The 19,713-nt window shown below is 44.0% G+C and overlaps 1 protein-coding gene across 1 annotated transcript in view; it reads left to right on the top strand.

Annotated features, from left to right (window-relative positions):
* GNS (glucosamine (N-acetyl)-6-sulfatase) overlaps nucleotides 1-19,099 on the top strand; it is a 61,530-nt gene extending 42,431 nt beyond the window's left edge. Inside the window, exons 10-14 of the mRNA XM_021091947.1 lie at nucleotides 3,284-3,385; nucleotides 6,665-6,772; nucleotides 7,995-8,105; nucleotides 12,765-12,925; nucleotides 16,318-19,099. Coding sequence (XP_020947606.1) covers nucleotides 3,284-3,385; nucleotides 6,665-6,772; nucleotides 7,995-8,105; nucleotides 12,765-12,925; nucleotides 16,318-16,396 — 561 coding nt within the window. The 3' untranslated portion in view covers nucleotides 16,397-19,099. The remainder of the gene's footprint in view (nucleotides 1-3,283; nucleotides 3,386-6,664; nucleotides 6,773-7,994; nucleotides 8,106-12,764; nucleotides 12,926-16,317) is intronic.

The following is a 19,713-nucleotide window of genomic DNA, read 5'->3' as shown; positions in this document are numbered from 1 at the left end:
GTCTTTTACCAGCACTGTGACTGTTTTTCAAGCAGGAATATGGGGTAAAGTAAAGTAAGACAAGATGGAGTTTTCAGCAGAGAGGCTAAGAAAATATTGTAGAAACATGTCTCACGACAATCATGGTGGTGGGCCCATAGGTCTATTCTCATTCTTGCCATATAAAAATGAGAGATAGGTATAATTCTCTCGAATTCTTCACTCATATTTGGTATCTGCTAGAAGTCTCCCATTTCCTGATATTATATGTTAATTTTGTTAGACAAAATCCTAATAGGAAAAGCATCCATCATTTTGAGGGAAGATGTGATTATTGTAGATACTTGGGAAGAAAGCTTCTTAGAGTGGTGTGTAAGGTAACTTGGGTGGAATCTCAGAATCTCAGTGACTCTTAATTTGTCTTAGATCTTTTTTTTTTTTTCTTGCTTTTTAGGGCCGAATCTGTGGCATATGGAAGTAATGCCGTAATAATGCCAGATCCTTTAATTCAGTGAGCAAGGCCGGGGATTGAAACCAAATCCTCATGGATACTGGTTAAATTCATTTCTGCTGCATCGCAAGGGGAACTCCTGTCCTGGACCTTAACAGACCTTTCTCCCAATAGAGCATACTGTCCCTAGAGGGCGCTCCCAACCGCAGCTGACAGCTCTTGAGGCAATTCCTGCTGAGACCAGCAATGGCCATTATATATCTGTCTCTGTGGGTTTGTTATTTTGGTGTCTTGGACATGTTAGTAATACCTGTGGGATTGGCTTCACTTCTTTCATGTTCTGGACGGGACTGGAGATCTGTCAGCCCCATGTTGGGATCTCGTTGCCTCTATCTGATGCGCTTGGCTCTCCTTTCCTGCCATGATCTCTTCCATATTCACACTCACTCTTGTGGACCATATTCCAAGCTGCTCATTCAGCTGGGGGACTTGGACCTAGGAAGGATCTCTAACATCAGGTCTTGTGTAATCCCTAGAGACATAGTTTTTGTGTTTTTTGTCCTCAGTACCATATGGATTGCCTTTCCAGTGAGTTGCCTGCCACTGAAGGGCAATTTCCGACAGCTGGGGAGTGACACTAATTGTTTTAGAGCCAGAATATGTATATGGCTTTGCCCTCCAAGTGCTGTCCTAGCCAGGAAACCTGGCTGTTGCTGAACAATGCTTTGAGGATGGTTTCTTGCTTTTCATGTCTGTACTTTTGGTTTTGTTTTCAAATTAAAAGGAGCAGGATTAGTAGTTCTTTTTTTTTTAAATAATAATCCTGATTGAACTTTTCCTGAGATGATCTGAATTTGCACAACAATTTTGAAAACCTGATTCTTTCCAGCAAATGATAGCTATTCCAGTTACAAGCTGCTGACTTTGTTTCATTCACTTCCCTTTCATTTTCTCGTCTATAAAATGGGGGAAATACTCCTAGGATTGTGGGGATGATTAAATGAGGCCAAGCCTTAAGCACTGGCCCAGACTCGGTGCTCAGTGAACACTAGTTTCCCCTTGTTTCTCTGGTGGGTTGTCTCCATCACTTCAAGGAGTTTTCTAGCCTGTGACCATGTGACTTCTAGATTTATGCCCTCCACTACAATAGTTTGTGTGGTTGTTGAGCCAAAACATATATAGGATAGTCCAAATTGAGATGTTGTAATTGTAAAATACTGCTTTTTTTTTTTTTTTTTTTTTTTTGCTTTTTAGGGCAGTACCCGCAGCATATGGAGGTTCCCAGGCTAGGGGTTGAATCGGAGCTACAGCTGCCAGCCTGCACCACAACTGCAGCAATGCAGAATCTGAGCCATGTCTGTGACTTACACCACAGCTCCCAACAACACTGGATCCTTAACCCACTGAGTGAGGCCAGGGATGGAACCTGAAATCTCATGGTTACTAGTCGGATTCCTTTCTGATGGGCCACTACCGGAACTCCATAAAGTACTAGATTCAAATGCTTGGTTCAGGAAAATTTTTAAAGTAAAATCTCATCAATTTTTTTGTATTGTTTGCATGTTGAAATAGTAATATTTAAGCATTTACAGTGAATTTCACCTCTTTTTTTTTTTTCCACTTTAAAGTGGTCACTAGACAATTTTAAATTACACGACTCCCCCCCCTTTTTTTTTGCCATTTCTTGGGCTGCTCCCACGGCATATGGAGGTTCCCAGGCTAGGGGTCTAATCGGAGCTGTAGCCGCCGGTGTACGTCAGAGCCACAGCAACGCGGGATCTGAGCCACGTCTGCCACCTGCCCTGCAGCTCATGGCAACACCAGATCCTTAACCCACTGAGCAAGGCCAGAGATGGAACCCTCAGCCTCATGGTTCCTAGTCGGATTTGTTAACCACTGAGCCACGATGGGAACTTCACAACTCCCATCCTATCCCTACTGCACTATGCTGGTTTAGGCCCTGTAGAGGTATTTTCCCCTGAAGGAAAATAGTCCAGTAAAACAGAGATAAGGCAACATATAAATGCAGGACAGTCTTTAATCTCGAGAAAATTTGTTTAAAAACATCCAAGTTCTGTGTTCTTTAAGGAAGCTTACTGAGGCATTATTGAAAGTCTTTGAAAGCATACTGCAAACATTTTTGTGTTGTCACTTTGAGAAATTGTAAAAAGGCTAATATTCTCACGGGTGACAAACATTCAACCCTGGAGCCTTTTTAAAATGTCAAGAGTCAATTTGAAATCAAGTTTAGTGAACTAATAAGAATAGTCAAGTTGGAAAACACTTTGTATAAAATAGCCCAAGATTTTTCTCAACATTCATAACATATTCAAGGCAATCCTAAAGGAATTTGTCTTTTTTTTTTTTTTTTTTTTTTTTTTTTTTTTGTCCTTTTAGGGCTGTCGCAACGGCATAGGAAGGTTTGTAGGTTAGGGGTTGAATCAGAGCTGTAGCCACCAGCGTACACCACAGCCACAGCAATGTCAGATCTGAACCTTGTCTGCAACCTACACCATAGCTCACAGCAATGCCAGATTCTTAACCCACTGTGCGAGGCCAGGGATCGAACCTACATCCTCATGGATACTAGTGGGGTTCGTTACCACTGAGCCACGACAGGAACTCCCTGGAAAAATATTTTGATCAATAACAGTATGGGTAGAATAAGCAGAACTTCCCAGGGGCATGTATTATAAGCTTTATATTTTGTATTTTAAATTATCACAGTTATATTTGAATATATTCAATAGTTAGGTATGGACTATACAAAAAGTAGCTCTGGTATAAATAGAAAAGGAAAATAGGACCAACTAATTTCTGGATCAGCTGATTGTTTCCGCCTCTTTCTTATAGATGCTTGTTGCCAACATCGACTTGGGTCCTACCATCTTGGACATCGCTGGCTATAACCTGAATAAGACGCAGATGGATGGGATGTCCTTCTTGCCCATTTTGGTGAGTATACAGCCTTCATTCAGGCCTGAGCAAAGACTCTGAAATAAATTCCAAGCTATATAAGTGTGCACTTGAAATTTTTTTTTTTTTTTTTTTTTGACTTTGTACCTTTACTAGGGCTGCTCCCACGGCATATGGAGGTTCCCAGGCTAGGGGTCTAATCGGAGCTGCAGCTGCCGGCCTATGCCACAGCCACAGCCACTCAGGATCCGAGCCGCGTCTGTGACCTACACCAAAGCTCACGGCAACGCTGGATCCTTAACCCACTAAGCAAGGCCAGGGTTCCAACCTGCAGCCTCATGTTTCCTAGTCAGATTCATTAACCACTGCACCACAACAGGAACTCCAAAATTTAAAACTATTAAATTTGGGTAGCAGAGAATAGACTTTTTCTCTTATCTGTAATGGGAAGGAGTTTTCTTTAAAAATGACTGGACACATAAACAGAGCTCTGTATCCTCCCTTTTTCCCTTCTCCCCCCCCCAAAAAAAAACTCCGTCATAAATGAAGACAAGTTGCAAATTTGGGAAAGTATTTACAACATACATGAAAAAGGGAAATTAGTTCTAATAGATCAGCTCTTAGAAAGCAAAGACTAATATCCCAGTATAAAAATGGGCAGAAGAAGTGACTAATTAATTCCTAGAGGAATTAGAAATGGCCAAAGTCAATGCAAAGAGATTGCTTCACTGCTGATCAAAGGGAAGCTTAACTGAAGGAGGTCTTTATCACCTGTAGAACTGGCAAAGATTAATAAGATTAATACCCAGTCTTTTCAGAAGTTTGAGAAAATGAAAGAAAGCTACTCAGACTCTGTTCTTTGAAGTGTGATCAGTATAAGCTAATTTAACAAGGCTAATACAACAAGACACATCACTTCAGAATACACCCGTCAAGGAGTTGCCTCTAAGAATTTATCCTAAGAGAACAAAATTCAAAATTCATTCAGGAAATACTCGAGGGAGTTCCCTTCATAGCTTAGTGGTTAATGTACCCGACTAGGATTCATGAGGATGCAGGTTCGATCCCTGGCCTTGCTCAGTGAGTTAAGGATCCAACATTGCTGTACACTGTGGTGTAGGTCGCAGATGCGGCTCGGATCTCATGTGGCTGTGGCATAGGCCAGTAGCTGTAGCTTGGATTCGACCCCTAGCCTGGGAACTTCATATGCCACAAGTGCAGCCCTAAAAAGCAAAAAAAAAAACAAAAAAAAAAAACAAGAAAAAGAAATACTCGAATATCTACTGTGCCCAGTACTGCACAGAGCTAAGTATAAAAACCACATATAGTATTAATAGAAGAAAATGGAAAACCTAAATATCCATTAGGGAATTGGTTACATTGTGGCACAAATAAACAGTAGACTATTAAACCAACATCAAATGATGTAGATAAGTAGACATCGACTTGGAAAGATGCCCATCACATACTGGTGGGTGAAAAGGAGATGCAATAGCATCTCTTGCCCATTAAAAATTTATATAAGTATGTTTAAGCATAGAGATGTTTGAAGGATCAATACTAGAATGTTTTAGCTATTTAGAGTAACTCACTGTAGGTGACTCTTACTCATTGATTTGTCTGAATCTGTCACAATTTATTATTAGGTGATATATAATTCAAGAGAACATGGAACTCATATAAAAAGTTATGAAACACAAGAAATACCCATGAACCCATCATCCCATTTAAGAACTGAAATATTCCCCATACTGATGCAATTTCCTGTTTTTTTTTTATTTTTTAGTAATTATCATGCATGTATTCTTAAACACACCTATCTTGTATTGTACTCTAAAAATGACATCTTACTAGTTGTAATCAGGACTTTTTTCAATTCATTAGTTTGCAGGTTGACCCGTGTCATTCACAGATGCCTAATATTCTGTTGTAAGAATGAATGCCTCACCACTTTTAAGTTTAATTAGGTCCCATTTGTAAGAGTAGGGTTTTGAGGTCCAACATCAGTTTGACGGATGATGGCTCAGGGTTGGCAGAATGGGTCCTAATGGGAGCTGGCAGCTTTTGATATCTCCTGTGACTTCTGATTTCTGAGACCTTCATCCACTTGGGATTGTTGAGGTTTCATTGTAGAAGAGAGAGTTAGGGAACACACCCCTGTCTTACTCTCCCTTTCCAGGTAGCTGCAGCATTCTGTGGCCTTGCTCAGGCCATGACCCATTCCCCACGGTGGTCACCGGTTAAATAGATCCACTCCAGTCCTTAGAGCCGTGGTTCTTAAAGTTCCATTCATCAACGATGCCTGTGGGGCTTGCTAAAATGCAGATTGCGCCCTGCCTCCATGCTTCTGTTGCTGGGGGCACATTTTCACACTGCTGTTTTTGGAGCAGTGCTTCTGAAATGTTCCTGTGCGTGTGAGTCACAGAGGATTTTAATAAAATGTAGGCTCTGGCTCATTATGGCTAAGATAGGGCCTGAGATTGTGCATTCCTAACAAGCTCTCGGTGTTGCTGATAAAAGAGCCCCTCCTGTCTGGCCTCCCTGTCACAATGTTTCCACTCTCTTTCTAGACTCTGCTGCTGGGCTGATTTTTCTAAAGCACAGCCTGGACTGTGTTGCTTCCCTGTTCAAAAACTTGACTCCCATCACCCACCATTCTTTATAGAACAGGCGGGCTGCTTATGTGCCAGAGCCTTTTCCTGTGTTCAGCTTCTATCCTAGCTCACGTTGTTCTTTTGATCCCAGTCTACTGGTTACTCCTAGATCTTTCCTCCTTTGCCTGTCTTAAGCTTTCCCATGTCAAATGCTATCACTTCTTTCCTTCTGCTCCACTAATGTGCATCAGAAATTGAGTTTATATAGTTAGGTATGGTATCTTCATTCTGACCTTCCAAAAGAGGATGAAGGTCACACCAGCCCTGTTCAGTTTCTCAACATGAGCTTAAACTAGTTCTTACAGCGCTCAGAGACAGTATGTTTGTTCTGATCTGGACTTGGAGCACCATACCCTGGGACTTTATTTCTTAGCTGCTGTGTGGTTTCCATTCCTGCCCTATTTCCCAGAAGTAGTCTTGGGAAGTAGCTGTTAAATGCTCAAAGCATTTGACATCACTCGTGAGGGCTCTGTAGGTACCAGGCGTGATACTCGGTAATCTTCAGTTACCTCCCTTTTAGTCGTTGCCTTTTAGTTACTGAACGAACGGTCCAATTCAGTTTGACTCCCGAGTCCCCTTTAGCAGTAGAATGAAGAACTTGGTGATCTTGATCCTTGTCACAGTTTATATGCCTCACAGAAACCACTTTTGCTCTTCTTTTCAGAAAGGAGCCAGTAACCTGACGTGGCGATCAGATGTCCTAGTGGAGTATCAAGGAGAAGGCCGTAACGTCACCGACCCAACATGTCCTTCCCTGAGTCCTGGAGTATCTGTGAGTGTGGTCTGGGTTGGCTTAGCAGCTTCCTCACTGACAGCACAGCAGGGATTGGTTTAGATGTGCTAAGTGTTGAAACCCTTTACCCCAGTCCTCCTCCTGTCACTTGACTTTGTCACTTGACTCTGGGAGTTGAGGAGGTGGACACAGGGAAACTCAACAACCCTGAAAACGTTGCTTTCGACCTACTGTCGAAACATGCTCTTCGCATGTATGTATCTGCCCATCTTCTCACTTTATCAGTAACGCTTTCTGTTTTCCTACCCTTCCCGTCCTTTGGCCTGTGGAGTTCCCAGGCCAGGGATCGGATCTGAGTTGCATTTGCAACCTAAGCCACAGCGGGCCAACACCAGATCCTTAACTGACTGTGCCAGGTCAGGGATCGCACCTGTGCCCCAGCGCTCTCAAGAAGCCACTGATCCTGTTGCACCACAGTGGGAACTCCGAAGTAACTTTTTATTGAGGGGCTCCCACCTGTAACCCTGCCATAATGAGTGTCTTGCTTTAGTGGCAGCCAAGCTGGTCATGGAGGTGCTAAGAGCGACATTAGCCTCTCTAGAGAAGAGGAAATAGCAGAGTCTATTACAAGTGGAAGCCTAATACCAACGTGTTAAGATATAGTAAAGAAGCAACCAAAAGATAGTAGGGAAGATGTGACGAAATAAGAGTTAAGTCATTGTTGCTTAAAAAGAACACTTGTAAACAACGTGCCTGCAGATGATTCCACAGAGTTCATTTTAGCCTTTTTCGCCAACGTTTAGGATAACAGAACCTAATATACCTTAGTAGTGACTTGTGTATATTAATTTCTTCTATTTCCAACACGTACGACAGGTCTCATTACCACTAATTCTTGCCAAGGGGTTAGCAGGCAGGGATGGCAACAGTCTACAAACAAAACAGCCAGACCTCATGTTCCTTAATTGAGTCAGCCCTCAGTAAGGAACAAAGCCTATCTTTTTTTTTTTTTTTTTGGCCAGACCCATGGCAGGCGGAAGTTCCCAGGCCGGGGATCAAACCTGAGCCACAGCAACAGCAGATCCCTAATGCACTGAGCCACCAGGGAACACTCCTGTTTTACCTACTTCTCTGGGTAAGGTTTCCTCATTTCTGTCCAGTTGTACATCTAGCTTGGGCCAACCTGGTTGCCCCCTAAAGGCAGGTCATATTTGTTACAGTAGAATAATGATCGTCATTTAACTCTGAAATGTCCCCACAGCAATGTTTCCCGGACTGTGTGTGTGAAGATGCGTATAACAACACCTATGCCTGCGTGAGGACCATGTCGCACCTGTGGAATTTACAGTATTGTGAGTTTGATGACCAGGAGGTAAGACAGCCTACTGCATCCTCCCGTGTGTCACCCCAGGGCTTTGTTGGCCAGGCTTTGTGGCAGAAGAGCAATTCCAAGGATGCTCCCTGGGAAAGATGTGTTTCTTATCTGTCTTTCCACTTATGATTCCTTCAGGTAGGGAGAAGGAATTTCATAAGGCTATGCTTGATTTGTCTGTCCTCCATGGGTGGGGTTTTCTTCACTCCCACCACCACCCACACATACCCTTGAAATGCACACAGTTTCCTGTTTCAGAATGCTTCATGCCTGGTCTGTTAACTTCCCTGATAGTTGGGGTGAGGTGGAGGTGGTGAAAGGCATGGAGGCCTTTCCTAGAAAGGAGTGGAGGAGTTCCCATTGTGGCACAGCGGAAACGAATCCAACTAGGAACCTTGAGGTTGTGGGTTCAATCCCTGGCCTCACTCAGTGGGTTAAGGATCCGGCGTTGCTGTGAGCTGTGGTATAGGTTGCAGACGCGGCTTGGATCTGGTGTTGCTGTGGCTCTGGCATAGGCTGGCAGCTACAACTCCGATTAGACGCCTAGCCTGGGAACCTCCATATGCTGCGGGTGCAGCCCTAAAAGGACAAAAGACCAAAAAAAAAGAAAGGAGTGGAGGTGAAAGGATTCAGGGCCTATCCCAGAAAGCTTGCTGGCAGCCACCTTGTTCAGCTCCTGCTGTCCCCACCACAGCCAGGTCCAGCGATGCTCAAATAGATGAGCAGTGACGGGTCAAAGCGTCCTTGGAGGAAGGTGGCTCTTGGCCAACCCAGATCAGTGTGAATTGTCTACAGATCACACAGACTCCTGTCCCTTGTGGTTTCATGCTGCCTATCGGCAAGTGCTCACCTCCTGTGCCTGGCCACCCACATCTTGCCATATGGAGCCGATGCTCGTGGTGTTTCTCAGAAATTGTTTATTTTTAGCTTATAAGCACTTTGGACAACAAGGAGGAAAGAAAGCTTCCCTCAGGCTCACTTCCTTCTTTATAAGTGATAATCTGAGGGCAACTACTGGAAGGCAAAATTTATATACATCTTTGTGGAGCCCATCTCTTTTAAATCCAATTTGGAGAAAGAAGTACAGATTGGGGGGAAATAGTGACATTAGACATGTCTAGTGTTAGAAATAATATTGTATCATTCATCAATTGGTGTCATATATCCCAGACTGCTTTTTAAAATAGAATGTGGAGTTCCCACTGTAGTGTAGCAGGTTAAGTATCTGACATTGTCTCTGTGGTGGTGCTGGTTCAATAACGCAGCCCGACACAGTAGGCTAAGTAGGTCACAGCTGCAGCTCGGATTTAATCCCTGGCTTGAGAACTTTCACATGCTGCAGGTGTGTCTCCCAAAAAATAAATAAATAGAAGAACTTAAGATTTTTATAGTACAGGTTACAGTCCTTTTATATCTATTCTCTTTTGAATTTTCTCAATTGTCAGGCAAAAATAAAACTTCAGATGTCAGCTCTCACTAGACCTTACAAGTCTAGTTTCTGAGACCTTGCCCTTTGAAGGTCTTGCCTTCTATTTTCTGCTTTAATTACAGAAGGTAATAAGTTTCTTCCCCTCTCTCCCCTCCTGACTCTGCCTGCAGGCACAAGCAGCTTGTGGGCCACAGACCCCAAACAATTCAACCTCCAGAACAGATCCTCCATGGTCTCCTCTATACCCTTGGGCCCCTGGAGGATCTTGAGGTTGATGATACTCTCTTGGGACTTGGTTTTTAATCGGCCTCTTCCCTTCCCATTTAGAAATAACTCACAGCAGTCTTTTTTTTTTTTTTTTTCTTTTTTTTTACAATGTTGTAATAATAAACTGAGGTAAAACGAAGTGATTCGGTTATACGTATACACACAGATTATCTGTGATAGATTATCACAGAATATTGGGTAGAGTTCCCTGTGCTGTACAGCAGGTCCCTGTTGGCCAGTCATTCCGTATTCCTCAGTGTACCTATGCCAGTCCCAGAGCAGCCTCAGGTTGGGGGAGAGAATTCCACAAGGCCATACTTGACTTCTTGATAGAGGAATCTGTATATATACAGGATCATTTTAAGTTGCTACTCTCTTAATTGCACGTGCATCTCCAGTGTCCTTCATATGTACCCTCTTCTTCTCATGAAAGCTGGTTTTGATATCATATTTGTGTGTGGAAGATTTCCTACTTTAACTGTATGTTTGCCTTTACCAGTGAGCCTTCTCGTTTGTAACTTTTTTCTTTCTAGCTGTGGCCTTCCTACCTAGAGAAGTTCCTTTACTATTGTAAAGCTGGTTTGGTGGTGCTGAATTCTCATAGCTTTTGGTTGTCTTCAAAGCTTTTGGTTTCTCCTTCAAATGTGAATGAGCAGAGTTCCTTTTGTGGCACAGTGGTTATTGAATCCGACTAGGTACCATGAGGTTTCCCGGGTTCAATCCCTGGCCTTGCTCAGTGGGTTAAGGATCTGGCATTGCTGTGAGCTGTGGTGTAGGTCGAAGACGTGGCTCGGATCCCACGTTGCTATGGCTCTGGTGTAGGCCAGCAGCTAAAGCTCCAATTGGACCCCTGGCCTGGGAACCTCCATATGCCATGGGAGCTGCCCTAGAAAAGGCAAAAAGAAAAAAAAAATCTGAATGAGAGCCTTGCTGGGTAGAGTATTCTTGGTGGGAGGTTTTTTCCCTTGATATCATGCCACTTCCTTCTGACCTGCAAACTTTGCACTGAAAAATTAGATGATAACCTGATTGGGGTTCTCTTGCATGTTATTCGTTGCTTTTCTGTAACTGCTTTCAATGTTTTCTTTGTCTTTAATTTTTCAGTTAGATTAAATTGTATCTCAGGGTGTTCCTCCTTGAGTTTATTTTATATGGTATTTATTGTGCTTCCTGGACTTGAATAAGTGATTCCTTTCCCATGTCAGGGATGTTTTCAGCTGTATCTCTTCAGATATTTCCTCTGGCCCTTTCTCTCTCTCTACTCCTTCTGAGACCTCTATAATTTGAATGTTGTTGCATTTAATGTTGTTCCAGCGGTCTCTTAGACTGTCCTCATTTCTTTTCATTCCTCATTCATTCTGCTCCATGTCAGTGATTTCCAGCAATCTGTCTTCAACCGTTTTTGGTTCTTCTGCCTCCTATATTCTGCTCTTGGTTCCTTCTAAAGAATTAATGTCTGTATGTTTAATATTTAAACCTTCTATTTCTTTGTTAAATGGTTTTTCTAATTTCTCTATCTTTGCCTCCAGCTTTTTTTTTCTTTTCTTTCTTTCTTTTTTTTTTTTTTTTTTGTCTTTTTGCCTTTTCTAGGGCTGCTCCCACGGCATATGGAGATTCCCAGGCTATGGGTTGAATCGGAGCTGTAGCTGCTGGCCTAGGCCAGAGCCACAGCAATGCAGGATCCAAGCTGCATCTGTGACCCACACCACAGCTCAAGGCAATGCCGGATCCTTAACCCACTGAGCGAGGCCATGGATTGAACCCGAAACCTCATGGTTCCTAGTCGGATTCACTAACCACTGAGCCACGATGGGAACTCCTGCCTCCAGTTTTTTTCCTGAGATCTTAGATCATCTTTGCTATCATTATTCTAAAGTCTTTTTCATGTAGGTTGCTTATCTCCAATTCATTTAGCTGTTCTTACGGGATTTTGTCTTGTTCCTTCATCTGGCTCATATTTCTCTGCCTTTTCACTTTGTATACCTTTTTGCGTGTCTCCTTTTGGCAGGCTAAAGGTTGTAGCCTCTCCTGCTTCTGGTGTCTGCTCCCTGGTGGGTTAATGATACAAGGGCTTGTTGCAGGCTTCATGATGGGAGAGACTGGTACCTGCCCCTGTCCACTGGTGGACCTGAGTCTTCTCCCTCTGGTGGTTGGCGCTGTCTCTGGGTGTGATGAGAAGTGGCTGTGTGTCTAGGAGGATTTATAGGCAGCCTGTTTGCTGATGGATGGAGCCGTATTCTCACCCTGTTGGTTGTTTGACCTGGAGCTTCTCATGGGTGGGGCAGATTTTTCCAAAGTAGCAGCCTCCAGGGGAGCTCATGCCAGTGATTATTCCCTGGGACCACCACCTCCAATGTTCAGCCCTCACATTGAGCCACAGCTGCTTCCTGCTTTCCCAGGAAGCCTTCCAAGATGGATAGATTTTTATGGAGTCCCCTGCTTTGCCCTGGATCCAGTGTACTTGAAACTCTTTGTGCACCATCCAGGAATGGAGTCTCTGTTTCCTTCAGACCTGTGGAGCTCTTGTGTACAAGCCTCGCTGGCTTTCGATGCTAGAAGCTCCAGGGGACCCCTCCTCCTTCCAATGCCAGACCTCCCAGGCTGGGGAACCTCACGGGGGGTTCAGAACTCTCACTTTCGTGGGATAGTCTCTGCAATATAGTTACTTCTCAGGCTATGGGTTGCCCACCTGGTGGGTATAGTATTGCTTATATCACAAAGGCGCCCCTCCTGCCATCTCAGTGTGCCTTTGTCTTTGGCTGTAGGACGTCTTTGTTGGTAGCTTCTAGTCTATTTTGTTGATGGTTGTTCAGTCATTAGTTGTAATTTTGGTGTTTTCGCGAGAGGAGGTGAGCCTGAGTCCTTTGACTCTGCCATCTTGTCTCCCTCGAACCTGAAAAAGAGTATTTCTTTAAATGTAACCCTTGCTCTTTTCTTTCCTCTTGTCTTTTCGTTTCCTGTAGGTGTTCGTAGAAGTCTATAATCTGACTGCAGACCCACACCAAATCAATAACATTGCTAAGAGTATAGACCCAGAGCTTTTAGGAAAGATGAACTATCGGCTGATGATGTTACAGTCCTGTTCTGGACCAACCTGCCGCACTCCAGGAGTTTTTGACCCTGGGTAAGTTTGCGTCTTCCGTAGCACCTTTGCCCCCTCGTTTGCAGCAGTCCTGCCATTCTCAAAAGCAGAGGGACCCTGATGGGTCCTTCGTGCTCTGAGGTAAACTGTTTCTTCTTGTTTTGCTTTATAGGGGGGGATGCTGTGTCTTAGGGCAGCAGCCACTTGTGCTGGCAACATGAGCCTCTTGATCTGCACTGCCAGTCAGTGCTCGAGCTGGAGGAGGCACAGCCCTGCTTCCACCCACCCCCACACAAGGCTCTTTTCCCTTCTTCTTGCCTGTGGTTCTTGTCATGGTACCACTTGATTGCACTAGTGACACTGGGGCTGCTTTAGTGTAAGCTAACCAAGGTGTGCTGTGTTAACCTTAGCGTTTGTGAGGGCATATGCCTTCATGTCATTTCTCAGAAGCCCCGGTTATAGAAACCTAAACAGTTGCCGGTAAATTTAATGTATTAAATGCACACAATGAAAGTATAAACGCTCAAAGGTCGAAATGAAGACGCCCACTGCAATACATGAAGGTAGGAAATATGTTTAACTCTCACCTACTAAATCAGCTCTGTTCCTCCTCCTCTCCTTCCTCTTAAATGGTAGCTTTTCACCAGTAACCCAGGTCATAGCACCCCACGCATTTGAGCTATGTGCGGCAGGAAGCCTGTTGATTTTTGCTAGAAGATTATAAAATTAAAAATTGAACTCTGACCAAGAGAAGATTATTTCAATTCTTATACTCCCTGTAGGAGAGAGGAGGGAAGAATGAGGTCCTAAGCTGATGGAAAGTACTAAGGTAATGATTTAGCCACCTTCACATGAAGTGGTATCTTCAATCCAAATTAGTGAGGAATGGGAGCTCCCGTTATGGCTCAGCGTGTTAAGAACCTGACTAGTATCCATGAGGATGTGGGTTCGGTCCCTGGTCTTGATAAGTGGGTAGAGGATCCAGCATTGCCCCACATTGCAGCATAGGTTACAGATATGGCTTGGATCATAAGTGGCTGTGGCTATGGCATAGGTTGTCAGTTGCAACTGAGGTTCTGCCCCTGGCCTGGGAAATTGCATATGCCACAGGTGCAGCCCTAAAAAGGAAAATACAAATTAGTGAGGAATGTTATGTGAATGAGTAGGGGAACTGGATTTTGTAGACAGTTTAAGAAATGCAATGCTTTTGCTTTTAAGTAATTTATATAGAGCCAAAGAGACATAGGTGCCAGCAAGCTAAAACTAAGTAACAATATAAAGACAATATGTATCATAGTTTTTCAATATTCAGGCCAACTAAATTTCTATGAGTAGTCCTGTAAATACAAAACTAGTAACTGATTGAAGCACTCTGACCGCCTAGCTTTTTTGATCTTTCCTCCAGGTTAGTGAAATGGATCCTCACTAGGGGCCAGTTCCTTGAAATAGGAAGTTCATTCACCAAGATAAAAACACTAGACTTTTTTTTTTCTTTTGTCTTTTTAAGGCCGCACCTGCGGCATATGGAGGTTCCCAGGCTAGGGGTCGAATCGGAGCTGTAGCTACCGGCCTACGCCACAGCAGTGCCAGATCCGAGCCTCGCCACAGCTCACAGCAATGCCAGATCCTTAACCCACTGAGTGAGGCCAGGGATCAGACCCACAACCTCATGATTCCTAGTCGGATCCAATTCTGCTGCGCCACGACAGGAACTCCGAAACACTAGACTTCTAATTGGCACATGCTGATTTTGCAGTTTGCAACACTCCTTTGCTCAGAATGTTTTACCAAACCAAATGAAGTTAGATGTCTGTGGAGGTCTCTGACTGACTTGGAATTTAAAGCCAGATCTAACTAAATCATGGAGGGTCATGAGACTTGGACATCTTGGACTGTGACGTGGGACCAAAGCAGGGCAGCAGTCCCCTTAAGTGTTGGACAGACTCAATCTTAGAATTCCCCGAGGGTTCTTAGAGCCCAAACAGGCACATTTCACCTGTGGAAGTAGAGTTGGGAGTTGTGATTTGCCCGAGGGCCAACCTATTAGGAATTGATAGAGCAAGATCTCCTGACTTCCAGGCAATCCTTTTTTTTTTTTTTAAATTAGAGCTCACTGTTTTGCTTACATTCTAGAGGCTTATAACTAAAAGGCTAATTGCTAGAGTTGATGATATTAACTGAGCTATTGAAACTCTACCTGGTTTTCTTTTAAATTCCTTAGCTATAGCTTTATTCTTACATCCCCCCATGTTTAGGCCTGTAGACAAGATGTCACAGGCCCACTCCAGCCACCACCTGTTGGGACACAACACCCACGGTCACTTCCGTGTTGCTTGGGACTGCTTTTGCATGTCAGCAACAAAGTTGAGTAGTTGAGACAGAGACTCTGTGGCCCACAAGCCCTAAAATATTTCTTATCTGGCCCTTTACAAAAGAAATCAGCTAATCCCTGCTCTAAAATCATACTAAGAGTTAGTTGGTCCCAGGTAGCAGATAAAAGTAAAAGGCAGTTATTTCCAGACTGCACCCACACATCCTCTGCAGCCCCTCTGTGTTCTTTAACCCGTCTGCCAGGTCTCAGCTCTGGTTACCCCTTGGCATTCACTCCAGCTTCCCCTCGGGTGGTAGATAAGAGATGGTACATGCCAGACATTTTACTTGAATTGCCTTCCTGTTTTATCGGTGGCCTGAGAGGTCAGTGACTTACCTCAATTCACAATCCAGATTCCAGCTCTGGAGAGGCACGCCTGCCCTCTTACCCGCCACAGTCTGTGTGCCTGACCTGTGAAGGAAGACGGGGTTTTTTGTTTGTTTTGTTTTTTAGGGCCACACTGTGGCATACAGAGGTTCCCAGGCTAGTGGGAGCATCAGAGCTACAGCTGCTGGCCTACACCACAGGTACAGCAACGTAGGAGCCAGGCTGCGTCTGTGACCTACGCCACAGCTCATGGCCATGCTGGATCCTTAACCCACTGAGCGAGGTCAGGGATCGAACCCGCAACCTCATGGTTCCTAGGCGGATTCGTTTCTGCTGCGCCACAACGGGAACACCGAAGACGGGGTTTTGAAAGTGCTGGAAAGGTTCCAAGACGGCTAGACGCTTCCCTCAGATTCCTTCATCCTTCAGGGACCGTCCCCTCCCTAAAAAAAGCTCAAACCTTACCTCCTCCTGACGCCTTTCAAGATTAGCCTTCCCGCTGTTTCTTCACTCTGCACTCTTCCTGTGTTATTCTGTGCTTGCTGACTTGTGACGGAAATGCTGTGCTGTTGCTGTGTACTATAGGTTTTCCCACTAGATGCCCTTCTGGTGATTTAATCGTTCCTTTTGTATCCCTTCCTGCCGTTCCTCCCAGTTAATATTCTGAATGAAGCCCCCAGGGGCTAACTTGACTCTGCGCGATATTGGTTTTTTTGTGTTTTTCCTCTGTCCCCAGATACAGGTTTGACCCTCGGCTCATGTTCAGCAATCATGGAACAGTGAGGACTCGAAGGTTTTCCAAACATCTTCTGTAGCACTTCTGGTTGGATTCCTGCCCGCCTCTTTCTGATGAAGTGATTGTAGTAGGTGTCTGTAGCTAGTCTTCAAGACCATGCCTGGAAGGGTTTCTGGACTGGCTTTAAGTCCTGTGTGGAAAAGCACCCCAATCAGCTGACTTCCCTGTGCCATGTGTTAAACTGTGAACTCTGCCCGTGTGTCAGGAGTGGCTGTCCCTGGTCCCTTCATTCAGCTGATGACGATACCCCTGAGGTCTTTGTTCTCACCAAACCCTTTCTGTCCTGGGGCCACAGTTCTTGATGATTCCCCATGTGGTCAAAAATCTGAACTTGTAAATCCCTGCAGATAAATGGCAATGCTTCGGGGTGGTGGGGGGGTATGTTTTTGGTGTACAAAACATAGGATCCTACATAGCATCCCAGATTGAACACTTCACTCTCAAAAATATATTGTTAGCACATGGCTTGAAGAATAATCATCAGAGCTGAACCATCTGATTAAGAAGAAATACCATTGTTTTTAGATTAGTAAAATACACTATTTGTAATAGACATCACAGTGTGATAAGGTCAGAAATTCCAAACACATCAACCAAGCTCTGTTCATGTCGGGGGGATATTCTGGGCTGGCGCTACATTGAAATAGACCAGTAGCGAGCTTTCGGTAAAGGCCAATTCCAGGTGGTCATTGAAGGTGATGGACAGCTACTTTCCAGTGGCTGCTGACCACACCGTGTGCCAGTTAGCACCAGGGGTATCGAGAGAATGTCTCTTCTCTTGACACTGCCCCCTCTGAGAGCCAAAAAATAAGGTGGGTTAAATATCGCAGCAGAGAAGAATTTGCAAGGGTTGGTGAAGGCTGTGTTGTCTGAGGGCCTTCTGTAGATGGGGCTTTGGGGTTGACAGGTTGAATGGCTGTGAATTGGGGCAGAGGAAGTGCCTGTCCAGCAGGGAGCCTGGGGTTCAGTCCCATGTGTGAAGGGAGACTCCCTCTGCATTTTGCTGACATTCTGCTCATTGGTCATAGGAGGTAAGAGTTTCTTAAAGTTGATGCAAAAAACGACTTACCTTCTTCCCATTTAGATACCTTCTTCCTGAGTTTTTGGAGTCTTGTGTACTGTGGGCCTCATTCGCTGTTCCTCTGTCAAAAGCAGATCTTCTGGAGGCTTGCTCACTGTTAAGAACACCTGCATTTTTGTCTCTTGGCTCAAAGACCAATCCCGTTTCTTCTGTTTCCTTTACGAGAGGGCTGATTGGTGGTGGGACAGCAGGGGAAGAAGAGGAACTGTGGTTTCTAACCTGTTCAACTCAGGCAATAGTGATTTTAGCTTTCGGTAAGGTCCTAGATTGAGCTTTAAGCACTTTGTAAGACATGGCCATAGGTAACTTTTCTATTGCAATTCCAGATTGCCACGTTGGGTTAATAGCCATTGGGTTGATTCTTTACCTCACACCATCCCAGTCACAGCGGTGGTATTTAGAAGTGAAATGAGCAAGTGAAGTGAATACCTCTGCTGTGAACCTTTTAGGCAAAGAAATTCTAACCATTTTGTAACTAGAAGCCAATTACCATGTTGACTATGGGTATCAGCTTTATTCTATACTTTGATTTTTAACGTTTAATCAGTCAGCTTCACCTTACTCAAAGTTGACCGTAGTTACTCCTGAATAAAAAGAAACCAACTCTTACCAGGTCTTGTACTGTGATGTCATATTATTCAGTTTTATGTTGCTGGTTCCTGAAAGCAGATGGAGTCGGGAGAGTGAGACAGATCAGCTGCTGATAGCATTCCTGTCCTACTGCTCTTCTGTTCGGGTGAGGGGACACAGGAAAACCCTCTCTCTGTACCTCTGATTTTTGAATGGCCTCTCATTTGACTTTTTCTCTTAGACTGATTTCATTCTGGCTCTACACTTAAAGTCGTCTTTGATGGAGAGGCCTCAAGACTAGCCGACCATAGAATGCACTGAGTTTCAAGACTACAGACCACAGAATGCACTGAGTTTTTCAGAATGATACAGTCAAGAGCCCCACTGCAAGGGGCTTGCCTTGTTTCTCTCTCAATTATACTGGTTAGAATTTTGAGAATTTTCCCTTATAAGAAGGGTCTGTGTGTGTTGGTGCCGTTGAGAGTAGAAAAAGGTAACCATTAGAAAATGACCAGAGGCCTGGGGGGTGAGTAGACATTTTGCCTTATAAGATGTGCTACTATGAAGCTCTCCCACAAACCCAGTTACATCCCTACAGCTACAGAGTAGGCAAGGCTTTTTAAGGCATCTTTGAATTTGACCAACGGTGCTGTTACAAAATACATTTTAATTGACAACACTAGGGTTTTGTACAAAATAGTAGTGATAGCCATGGAAGGTTACACCTTAACCTGTGAGAAATGTTCTTAAATTCATTTTTAAAAGTATCTAAGGATTGGTGTTTTAGTAAAAGAAGATAAATTGTCCCAGTGTCCTCTATTAAGAGAAAGCAAAGGTATTTAAATGGATCCACCAGTGGAACTAGATGGGAACATTTGGGTCTTTAGTTTCACCACCACTTAGGGCCCACTGAATTTGTAATTTCCTGTGTTTGCATCAGCTACTCCTAGAAGTTATTCTGCCCTGGCTCTGTGTCGTCTCAGTCATTTGACTTAGAAAGTGACCTTCAAAGGACCCTGTTCACTGCTGCACTTTTCAATGAATTAAAATTTATTTCTGTTCTAGTGGAAATGTGTCCTTTGTTTTAGTCCACATGTAGTAATTTTGACACGATGCTTTTTTCGGCTGTATACTGTTTTAATGTTTTAATCACTCACCTAGTATTGGAGATGGGCCATTTCACAACAGGTACCATAGTCTACCTGGAAAACTTCTGTGTGGTCCTTGCTGACCAGTATCCCTGGTTGAGCACCATGTAGAAAAGCCTTCCTGATCAGTCTTTATGCATCTACAGTGTGGAAGAAAAAAAAAAATCTTATCTTGGCTAGCTTTTAAATAGATAAACTAAGCTCACCTTCAGAGGTGCCTTGCCTTGATGTCCAGTCATGTGATCTGTCACCTTGAATGAGAAATGAAGTCTTGGGGTTGACTTTTTCTTAAAGGGATAATATCTCCAGTTTGCAGGCCATGTGGTCTCTACCACAAACTACTTGACTGTGCTGCTTCAGTACAAGAGTAGCCATGGACAGTGTATAAGTGAGTATGCGTGGCTATGTTCCAGCAAAACTCTTTACCTTCTGCCAAAAAAAGCCATCATGTGCCAACCCCTGACCTAATAGGTTGCCTCTTGTAAGTTCTGAAGACCAAGTAGAAAAAATAAGATGTTAGCAGATACCCATAGTTTC

This window comes from Sus scrofa, chromosome 5, assembly GCF_000003025.6.
Source record: "Sus scrofa isolate TJ Tabasco breed Duroc chromosome 5, Sscrofa11.1, whole genome shotgun sequence".
In the NCBI taxonomy this organism is placed as follows: domain Eukaryota; kingdom Metazoa; phylum Chordata; class Mammalia; order Artiodactyla; family Suidae; genus Sus; species Sus scrofa.
This window is presented reverse-complemented; position numbering and strand designations above follow the sequence as displayed.